This window comes from Cotesia glomerata, linkage group LG2, assembly GCF_020080835.1.
Source record: "Cotesia glomerata isolate CgM1 linkage group LG2, MPM_Cglom_v2.3, whole genome shotgun sequence".
NCBI lineage: Eukaryota > Metazoa > Arthropoda > Insecta > Hymenoptera > Braconidae > Cotesia > Cotesia glomerata.
Genome location: NC_058159.1, coordinates 25,523,992 through 25,536,194, shown reverse-complemented (window position 1 = coordinate 25,536,194; position 12,203 = coordinate 25,523,992). Strand labels below are relative to the sequence as shown.

The 12,203-nt window shown below is 24.4% G+C and overlaps 1 protein-coding gene and 1 long non-coding RNA gene across 7 annotated transcripts in view; one reads left to right on the top strand and one right to left on the bottom strand.

The window, feature by feature from the left end:
- Window positions 1-5,577: 5,577 nt before the first annotated feature.
- The window catches only part of LOC123260019 (plasma membrane calcium-transporting ATPase 2), a 95,591-nt gene continuing 88,965 nt past the window's right edge, over window positions 5,578-12,203 (bottom strand). For 2 of the 6 annotated variants that reach the window (XM_044720936.1, XM_044720937.1), the window contains 2 exons: window positions 10,270-10,338; window positions 5,578-5,810 (listed from right to left, as the gene is read on the bottom strand). In XM_044720936.1, coding sequence (XP_044576871.1) covers window positions 5,589-5,810; window positions 10,270-10,338 — 291 coding nt within the window. In that variant the 3' untranslated portion in view covers window positions 5,578-5,588. Of the gene's footprint in view, window positions 5,811-10,269; window positions 10,339-12,203 lie in introns of those variants that run through there. The other 4 variants (XM_044720938.1, XM_044720940.1, XR_006508368.1 and 1 more) reach the window with 3 other exon arrangements.
- On the top strand, window positions 5,770-6,430 carry LOC123260027. Its single transcript, XR_006508371.1, has 2 exons — window positions 5,770-5,852; window positions 5,927-6,430. It is a non-coding gene; the product is annotated as an uncharacterized LOC123260027 (long non-coding RNA).

Below are 12,203 nucleotides of genomic sequence, written 5' to 3'. Positions count from 1 at the left end.
TTAATCGAGATAATTACGTACAAATTGTGTTGCATCAATATTGAGAAGTATTGAGATGAGAAAATTTTTAAATGGATGTATTATTTTTTTATTTATTTATTTAAAATTCATATTTATTTTAACAAGTTACGAGAGACAGTTTTAACCCTTGGAGATACTATTATGTAAAATATTAATAACAGGCGAAACTAAAATTTAAAATACACGATTTTGTAACGTTTGTTATATTTGAAATAAAATTAAGTGCAGTTTAATTGTATAAATAGCGATAAATATTATTTACATGTACAAGTTAAGCGAAATAATTATTTTATTTATCTTCTTCTTATCTTCTTTTACTTTTTTTCTACAATTAATAATTATATTAATGTTATAATTATATAAGCATGCGCACACTCGAATCTCGGATCGTTAATGCAGTGCGTCATGATTATTATTTACATATGATTGATACTTATTTTATTTTATTATTTTATGTAATTAAGTATGACAATAATTAACAAAACAATCAACCAACTTAAAATTACATTTAATTGATTTTTCAACGATGGAAGCATTATGTCCATTGTCGGGTGTTCGGCGATTCACTATTAACACACTCATTATTTATTTTTTTTTATTCATTATTAATAAACTTTTCTTGACTATCATGAATTATTACTAAGGAGTATGACAATGTATTTTTTTTTTTTTTTTTTAGTATTAGATTTAATTTTTAGTGTGAAGACGATAATTTATTTATTAGATGGACGATGGATCGAAGATTGTTGCCGAAGAGTTGCGAAAAAAAGTTTAAATAATAATAACTTTTGGTCCCAACCGAAACATAATTTTTTTTATTATTTACTTTGAGATTCAATCACGGCGATGGCCAACGTAAGAGCGAGCGAACGAACAAATTAATTTGTTTGTTTATTTAAGTCGGGACCTGTAAAATTTTTCTTAAATTAATTTATTTACTTATACATATATTATTAATTATTAATAGTAAATAATTTAATGAGGCAATTAGCGTCTTCATTTTTTATTTATTTAAATAGTAATAATAATAATAATTAATAGTAATGGTAACAATATAATTAATTAATGGTTCAAGTACAGTGTTAACAATTTAGCCTTAGACATTATTTATATATTTGTCTTATTTTAACCGCAATCTTCATTGTAACGTTACAATTATTTTTATATACTTCAACTCCATTCCAAATTGGTAAAACGATTATTTAATATATAAATAATTAAAAAAAAAAAATTTTTTTTATTCAATTCCCTGTGCTAAAAAATACCCCACAATTTAATTGTGAATTTAAAATCTCAGAGATTCTTCAATTATTTTAATCAATTAAGAAGAAAACTTTCAAAGATTCGTCTTGATTTAAAAATAACAATTAAATTATTTTTAATTCTAAAAATAAAAATCTGTTTATACAAAATAAAATAATTATTTAAGTAATTGGATAACAATAAAATGTATATAAATATATTTTTAAATCTTAATTAACGAATTATTATAATTGGGCTTTTGACAAGTTCGTTCGCTCGACTAATCGTACATTAGCGCCCCGACTTATTAATTAAGTACGAGGCTATTTGTTAATAATATAAGTTAAATCCCAGTATTTAAAATTAATTTATTTATTTTATTTACTTATACTTTTTTTAATTATTTAAAGATAGTTATGGAGAGTAGTCAAGAAGTCAAATATGGTGTCAATTTTAACATCCATTAATAAGACTATTATAATTACTTAATTTACATTTTTATAATCAAAGCAATCATAATAATAATTATAGTAATAACGACAATAATAATGTTATAAAGATGATGTACAAAATTGAAAAGTAAGGTTTTAGATTTAGATTATAGATGGAGCTAAAACACGGCTTCTCGCAAGTACTTGTTAATAACATCCGAATATAAAACAAATAAAAGCCAATACAAGACATCAATTGTGTAATTTCATTAAACGCGTGAGCTATTAACAACAAATATTTATTTATTTTAGGTTTAATAATAACAAGCAGGAGGAGCTTGAAAAATTTTAGGACACGTAAAAGATAATCTGTAATGCCGATTTATGAAATAATTCGTTACATTACATCGGCATTATCATTATTATTATTTATTCAATTGATATTATTAAACTATACACGACGTTATTATTAAAATAACGGTCTACGTCTGACGCCTGGCCTGACGATAAAATAAAATAGTGTTATTTCCATTACTTTTATTTATTTTTATTTTTATTGTTAACGTCAGCCTGAATTCAGGGCAAGTTGCTTTTAAATAATAATAATTAGCTTTGTTTTTAAAGGGACGAAGCTCGATCTGTCGATCCGTTTATCATTGATCGATCCGTATTTTCGTTGATTTCGCGTTAACACTTTTATTTTTTTTCATTTATTTATAATTAATAATTAATAATTCATTATTAATAATTAATATTTTATTCAATAAGTATTAATTCAATAATCTTTTTTTCGCAAGTCCAATGCAATTCTTTTCCTGTCATCCATTGCAGTTGCTAATCACTCCGACATTCTCAACACAGACACCCACTTGCATTAAACTAATTATCATTATTTTATTATTTTATTAATTTTAATAATTTATCATTACAATAACTTTGTTTTTTTTTTTATTTTTTTATTTAATTTTTATTTTTAATATAATATCGATTCGAACGAGACCAATGGTATTCATTACATTCGTTACATCTAAAGTACCCATTATTTATTTAAGTATGTAACGCTTTTTAATAAGTAAATTATTAATAAAACGCATACATAGATTTTTTTCCGGCAGTTTAATTAAGTAGGTACTTCCTCTTTGTTTTTGAGGTTTAAAAGCATCGCACATTATTTATTTAATTACTTAGTTATTGGTTTTTTTTTTTCTTTATTTCCCTTCACTACTCTAACAATTTATTCCCCCGAAATTTCTACATAAAATGGCCATCGTTAAAAGTTAAAATCTCTAAGTTATTAATTAAGTAATTAATTCTTTTCTTTTAATTATTATATTTCTTTAAAGAGCCTCGGGAAACTAAATCGACTTAAGTCGTATAACAAGAGGCGAGGCGCAACGAGGACGTGACGTTTACTAAAAATTTTTTAATTAAAAATATATATTTAGGATTAAAATTTATAATATTACTTAATAATAATAATAATAATAATAATAATCATAGTAATGATGATAATAATAATTTATAATAATAACAATAGTGCCTAACTTGCAGCCTGACAATATTTTAAACAATCAATAATAATAGTCAGATTTATTTTTTAAGAGCTATATTTCTTCCTCGCACCCTCGCCGCAACTGCGTGCTTAGCACAGCATTAATCATTGAATTATTTATTAAATTAATAAATTGTTTATTATTTTATCTACATTACACTCTTGGTAGCCAGTACCTTTTGCCGTCCGGAATATTCCCAAGTAATTTATCCCACATGTTTTTTTTATTTATTACTGTGGTAATTTTAAATTTGTGTAGTGTCAATTTATTATGTTTATTTTTTATTTATTTAAACATTTAATTTCAATAATTATAATTAAACTCTAAATACTCATAGTAATATTGTTATTTAACCTTACGATAAATGATTAACACTTAAATGACCAATCATACTTGTTAATTAATAATTTATAATTTATAATAATAAATTTATATTTTTTTTTTTCGTCGCCGTGGCGCTTGGACTTGTACATGTGGATTATATCCTAAGCGTAATAATCAATGGCGATCCGCCGGCGGATACTTGTAAACAATTTTTTCCACCGTATTATTTTATTTATTTGTTTAATTAAAAATTATGTAAATATTATTAACGAGCAAACATTTAGTGACAAAGTGTTGTATTTTTCTTTTTATTTTTTTTTCCCACTTATATTGAAATTTATTCTCACTATTTATTATTATTATTATTTTTATTATTTATAATTGTAATTATAATTTATGTTCATTCGTTAATCAACATTTTACGGTGGTTTTATTATTTATTTATTCTTCTAGTCGGCACCTCGATTTACAAGTACCCATTTATTTAATAATATTTATTACAATTTTTTATCTGCGTTTTTTTTGTTGCGGTAAGGCACCCCCTGTGCAGAATTATTCGCGGAAGTACAACGATATATAATTAACTAAATGACTAGATATTTATTTAACATATTTAATAATAATATTTAAAGTCACACAACGCTGTAGCTTTCGATCGCGCGACGGATAGGCAGGTAGATTTGTTTTTAATTATTTACTTTTAATTAAACAAACAGCCAAATTATTTATAATTAATGCGAGAGTGAGAGAGAAAGAGACTTGAGAGACTTTTTTTTTAACAATAATAAAGCTTGTAGTAATAATAATAATAATAATTATAATAATAATAACAATAATAATAATAGTTATGATAATAATGTTTGTACTAAAGTGTGCATGAATAACGGTGAAATCGACGGCGAGATACAAAAAGTTTGTTTTAAATAAATAATTACAGTAATAATAATAATAAAATATATTTCATTATAAATAAATCGTGTAAATAACATAAACGGGAAGGCAGTGGTGCGTTCGGTAATCTAGCTTAGTGCGATCCACCCATTAGCGATTTCGGTTTCATTTAATTTAGGTTATTTATTCATGTATAAAATAATTTTTCAAACAAATTAAAAATTTTAACACTAAAAAGTGCTTGATACTAAAAATAAAAGACAATTTAAAAATTTTTTAAATAATAATATTAATGATTGAATCTTTTTTTTATAATTATAAAATAAATAAATGAAATTTCAAAACTTCTTTTATTTATTTATAATTAAAAAAAAATTAATGTATTCTTCACATTAATATTAATTAATAAATGAAATTGAAGAAATGTATGTAAAGAATTTTAAGAAATATTTACATACATATCTTCATTAATTGTCAGACTTATTTTAGTATCATAAAAGTGCAAGAGTGTCTCCGTTGGTCTCTTTCTCTTCCCTCTGGCAGTACTTGCCTATTACACTTCTATTACAATAATAATAATAATAATAATAATAATAATAATAATAATAATAATAATAATAATAATAATAATAATAATAATAATAATAATAATAACAATAATAATAATGATAATTAATAATAATAATAAGAAAGAGAAGAGTATTTAGTTAATGGACCGCACTATAAATAAATAAAAATGAATAATTAGCTTCATCGTCTGTGATTGCGCGCACTCAACGAGTAGTCCCGTGTTTAAGTATTTATTTATCGGTATTATATTTTATTATATTAATTATTATTATTAATTAATAATAACAATAATAATATAATATAATAATAAAGTATTACACTGTGACCTAAAAGTTTATCAGCACTGTCACACAAACTTAAATCACGGTAATCTGATGAGATCAATGCAATAATGGAGATGATCGTTGATGACTACCATGACCTGTTGATAAATGATGGCTGCATGACTGATGTCTGATGTCCTTAATTTTAAACGGTTATCATTAGTTTAGTTTAATAATATTTATTAGTTAAAGTTTTTCTTTTTTTATTAATTATTAATTTTCTTTTAAATTATTTAAACCGCAGTCTCAGTATGACTGTGACTAGATAACCGCTCGACATCAATCTCTGGTATTGTCAATTCATCTGGCAAGTTGTCGGCATAATCGATGCTGCTCGTCTGTGAGTGCCGCTTACTCAGCGATGATTGCTTCCGCAGTACCTCCGCAAGGGTCAATCCACTGTGCTCGCCGTATCGCGAGTCTAGGCCCTGCCGAAATGCGTTCACTACGCGGATCTGTAAACAACAAAACAATTAGACTCTCTTCTTACATTGATGGTAAGTTTTTTTTTTAATTTTCAAAATTTCTTCAAATTTAATTTTAAAACAGTTTTTTTTTTTTTTCTTTTTAGTCTATCGGATTTAAAGGAACAAGGCAGGTTTTAATTTTTTTGAGGTAATAGTCAATGCGCAACCATGCATTAGTCATGCAGTGTACGTACCATTTGTTTATAAAAACTCATATGACGTTTTTATTTGAAAAATAATAATAAATAGCGTACGTACACGATGCAGCTGAAAAAAGGTATTGAATTTGATATTTCATGCACAATGCGTTGATTTATTTTCAAACCAACAATATTTTATTGTTATTTGTTATTTGATAAATTAAAACAATTATACTATTTTTGAAATTCATCTAGCTGGTTTTTAGGCAAGTACAAGCGTTTTTATTCAAATCATGCAAGAATTTTTAAAATTAAATTATATATAATAATAAAATAATACTTTAAAAGTTTTAAGCTTAATATTAATATCAGTAAAGGCTTTAGATAACTTTATAAATCTATTTGATGGAATATCTCACCCGTATCCCGTGTGCTCGCTATCATTTTCATACATTTTTTTTTATTGAACAAAAAAAGCTCTGCTTTGATAACGATTGTACTTAAAACGAGTAGTGCAATAATAAGATATGTGTGCTGATATCAAAGCGGTATGATATTTAATATTTAGCGACAAGTATAATATTTGCGACTGGGTTTAAAGTCATACCAGTCGGAATTTTTCAGTAACATAACTAACATTAAGATGCAGTGCTTATTGCAAGTAACTATTTGTTTACTTAATTTTATATGTTTTATATTATTTATTATAAGTGTTAATTTTTTCTGTTTTAGCTAATAGCGGCATGCACTGTCAGAGGCTCCTCGTTTCTGTTTGAGGATGTGTGATTAATTAGTTATAATAATAATTAATGACATAACGCGACTCAACGTCGCTAAATTAACCAGCGTTAACAACATTTATGTTTATTTTGTTACACAGTTTATGATAGAGATGCAAAATTAATTATTTTAGTTTTTTTTTGTGAAAAACTAAAGATTTTTTAGATCTAGAAGTTTCATTTTTTTTTTTTTTTTTTTTTTTTTTCATACTAGAGTTAAAGAATAAAAAAGTAAAAAATAAATAAATCTGAATTTTTTATACAGATTAAATTTTTTTAAAAACGCATTATCATTTTTCAATTAACGGAACTTTTTCATTTTTAAAATAATAAATTTATCAAATAAAATAAAATTTTTTTTATTAACCAAGATATGAAACTATTAAATTCAACCGAATGGATAATTCTATTTTTCAATTGAAAAAAGTTGAGTTACAATGGTGAGAAAGTAAAAAAAAAAAATAGTATATTTACCGATTATATGAGTTTTACTTTTCAATGTAACGTTATGTGATTGAAAAAAAAAAAATAACAGTTATTTTTTTAAACAAAAAATGAATTTCAATATTTATTCAGTTCCAGTATTGATTTTTATTGAAACAAATATTTTCTACAAAAAAAAAATCCGGAAGACTTCTAGTTTATTTGAATGAATAAATTCATAAAATATAATAAATAATTTTTGAATAAAAAAATTTCGCATCTCTACGGACGATTAACACAGAAATATTTATTTATCAGTATTATCGGTAACAATGCTGTGAATAATTAGTTACCGAGTAGTGAAAATAAAAAAATTGATAGAAACAATATTAATAATAATAATAATAACAATAATATGAATATTAACAGTAATAGTAATAACAATAATAATAGTAATAGTAATAATATTAATGATAACAATAAGAGAATAGCATCGAAAAATGATGGTATTGGAATATACTTACGCGTAACACGTGCACTTGCATGGCCGTTGGCTTGGAAAAAGCTTTCCGGCAAATATACTCGGCAGTTAGGCGGGTAAGTATATAGACAAGTACATAGAGTACTTGGCACGGATCAGCTGGCAGGATTACAGCGGACAAAATAAATCATGCACGCAGCGCGGTATTACTTTTCCACATTACGAATTTACAATAGTTGCAACAACAACAACAACAATTCAACTCAAAAGTAATAAAAATAACAAAAAAACAACCATCCAGTTGTAGCTTTTATTATTTAGTTTTTTTATTATTGTTATTACTCGAATAAAATGGGAGAAACGTCGAAATGTTGCCAAAGAACGGTTGCCATTCTTGAGTAGTTTTGACGTTGAGTTTTATCTCCATTTTTAAATTTATTTTATTTCATTGTTTTTTATTTTGTTTGTTTTACGGGCTCATTTAAAACCAATTGGGCAACAAATAATCAATTATTAAATACACACACAAGGCCTCTATTTTTGAGTCACTGTCGTCGTCAGTTTTGTCTTGGCATAAACATAAATATTAATCAATTGTCACAGAACGCGAGAATGCGATCGCGTTCACTAAAGACATTTTTATTGATCATTTAGTTTAGTTTTTTTTTTGTTTAGTTAATTTTACTTTTTGTTTTATTGGCAGTGTGTCTAGGATCTAGGAGCATTGATGCAAACAAGCACTAGAGTGTATTTTAGATTTTTTTACAATAATAACAATAATCATTATTATTATTATTATTATTTATTAGATATGTAACTAAATTAAGTATATAAGAGTTAATGTTGTGGTAAAGGGCACGATTTAGTTATTTTATTAATTGTATGAAAAATTTTTTTAGTTGTTAATTAAGCGGCTAATTATTTCTTCAATTTTCGTTATAAATAGTTGAATTATTCTAATATTTTACTGTTAAAATTTAACTATAATTTATATTTTAAATGTTTAAGTATAAAAAGAAAAAATTTTTTTTTATTAATAAAATTGATTTTAAAATTTTTTATAGAAAATTTATATTTATCCAATAAAAATATTTGCTTTTATCGACGAAGTAATGAAAAAATTAAATTTCTTCATGTAAAAAATTTATTATTAAATTCATAATTATTTTATCTTTATAATGAATTAAATTTTTTTTTGTAAAAAATTATAAAATGTAAAATTTTATAAAAAAAAAAAAAAAAAAAAAAATAGTTAATTGTCGTCATTAATTACAAGAAAAAATTAAAATTTCCAAAGTTAGTTTCTAACTTATAAATTTATAACAGTTAATTCTTTTAAAGTATAAACTTCTCAAAAGTATGTACATTATTAAAGTTTGTCCTAAAAAAAGATTAATTTTTCAAGGTTTTACATCTAAAGTTAAATTTGTTGAAAATTAATCTGTAGCCTCATTAATAATGAACCAATCAATCCATAACTCTCCGAAACTTCGGAACAATTTTCCGGAGTACTAAAAAAAAATTTTTCTTCTTTAATTATTCTTCTAATTATTAATAACGCTATTCATATTCCATCCACCGCCAAATTGTTAATAATGTCAACACATAATTTTAATTTTAGTGATAAACTAATAAAATTCCAGCATGAATTTTCCCTTAAAAAACAATCTTTATTACAGCAATAACTATCCCATTTTAACTGTGTATATTTTATTAAAAAATACCCAGCGTACTTTATAATGGAATTTTAATCGTTTCATTACCGAAGTAATTTATCGTCATAGAGATTAAATTCCAGAAGGTATTTTAAAATATATTCGCAATAATTTATCGTATTTAATTTTTTAATTACTCTAAAGTGAGCAGTCGATAAAGCAAAAAAAATAAACTTTAACAAAGCCAGTATTTTATAAAACCTCAATAATTAATATTCATATTTATAACGAAAATTTAAGCGTTAAATATAAATAACGATTGCATCGACAGCGGTCTTAAAAAAATAATGTAAGCGAGTCGCTAAATTTATAACGAGCAGCGATTGTCTATTGTAATCTATTTATTTAAATACACAGACTCTTAGAAGGGAGTCTTTGTACTATTGCAAATAATAAAATTTAATCATCCGTGTCTAGACTATAGCTTCGCGATATAAAAATTCATATTTTTAATATTTACAATAATTAATCCGTGGATATATTAATGAAAAAATAAAAAAAAAAAAAAACAGTCAAGACACAGTTGAGTCAAAAGCAGGAACCGTTGCACACGACAGTTTTTAAATGCAGACACAGCACAAAAGTTTAATTAATAAAAATAATAATAGTAATTAAAAAAATTGGAAGACAGCGATTGTGATTAAAATGAATAATAATGGTTATTTATAATTACGACGGTGGGTAAATAAAAATATTGACAAAGCAGGTCAATAAATAATAACTTTAGCTGGGTGTCAGTAAAATGAATTAATTAGTAAAAAGTAATAATAATAATTATAATAAAGAAGCAAAGTACTGAACAGTCAGTAAAAGAGCAGAGTAATAATGAATATTTAAATAATATAAGTAGTAATTGTTAAGAAGAAAAGAGAATAGAGCAAAGAGTGAGAGCAAGAGAGGAGCGCTTACAGCTTGGTCTGTCGAGCTCTTGCTGTAGGGTACCGGTATCAAACGTTCCTGGTACTCGCCACCTATCACCTTCAAGAGTAAAGGGTAATATAATGGTTACAACAGGGTGGCATGACCAAAGTGACAGAGATCTAAGTATATATTATATAGATGTAGATAGGTTTATAGATATAGGTCTAGATATGTGAGATAAGAGTGGACCTGCTACAAGTCAAGTGAAGTCACGTTACTCTACTTTTTTTAACTTTTTTTTTATTCAATATTTATTTTATTAATTATTTTATCCAATTCAATTATACTTTATTTAGTAATTAGGTTCTATAAGGGAGATTAGTTTCTACTTATGCCTTTTTTAGTCTATGGTTGTTATTGTAATGGTTTTCTAGCATAGTTTGTTGTTTAGTTGTTTGTAAGTAGTTTTAAACGGAAGAAAATTAAAAATAAAGATATTTAATGTTTATTGGAGTGAAAAGTATTATTAGTATTAATTTTGGAATCAGACGCATCCTCTCCTGTGTAAAGAATTTACCTGAGCTAATTTTTATAGGGCAGAGTTATGTTTATAGCTTGCGGATAATAGTTTTGTTAGTTAGTTGAAGAAGAATATGAAAATTTGGGTTTTAATTATAAGTTTTTTTTTAATATGTTCAATAATAAATATGCAGAAAAAAGGAATTATGTATTTTTGGCAGTAAAAAATTTTAAAATTATTTTTTTACATTAAATATTTGATTTTTTTTAATGATATTATAGTAATTAATATTTATTAATTATTGTTAAAAATTTTTTCTTTACATTTAAAATCAAGATAAAATGATTAATTTATTTATTAGCAAATATTATTTAGCTTTTATTTGAAACAGATGTTGGATATTAATAAATATACAAAGTTAAAGTTAGTTAAAAAAAATAATATTCTTTACTTTTAGGTATTAATATTTTTTTAATGTAAAATAAAATTTTTTTTAACTTGAAAATAAAGAGTTTTAATTTATAGAATCTCTATTGGCATTGAGTATCGCTTCGAAGACTCCAGACATCTAAACTCACTTTGGATGCAAGTAGTTAAAAAAAAGTCCAGTCTGGCACGATAAAACTGATGCGTCAACGTCAAATAGTCGCGTCTAAAAATTATACCAATAAAATTATAACAATAACTATAAACTGAATTTTTATCCACCGAAAACAATTCATTATTTTGTTAACTAATAAAAAAATTAATCCAATCAATTTAGAAATTTATTTTTAACAAAGATTTTTTAAATATCAATAAAATTTTTTACAGCCGAAAATACATAATTGTCCTTTGTAAAACCTAAATATTAATGAATATGCTATTTTTAAATCAATAAAAAAAAATATATATATATTAATAACAATAAAAATAAAAATAAAGTAACTTACAAAAATAAAATAATAATATGATATTATATAGACATATGTTAGGTGATTAAATTAAGTGTAAAGAGAAGGGAGTGTCCACGTAAGAGTTAAGCGAGCGAGCAGGCAAATAGTAATTGTATTTATTAAATTAATGTACAAAGAGCAACGATAATTGTTAATTATTAATTTTTAATCTTAACTTATAATTTATTATTATTTAATATTCTTTAAATTGTTAATCTTTGCGCTTAGCGTCGCGTATTAGCGGGTTAAATCGCGAGGAGATGTCAGAGGGTGAACAAGGTCTGGTTGGGAACTTAGGGCGCAAAGCGATCGATGTTAATGACGATATTGAATTTTAAATTATATTAGTTAATAAATAATCAGAGAATATTTGAGTTATGGAATAATAAGTGATAAGAATGATAATTATAAGTAGTAATAATAATAATTTTAGTAATTATATTAAAACTAAAAATAAAATTAAAATAAAAATTAATAATAACAATAATAATAATTATAATATAGATAATAATAAAAAAAGAGGAGGC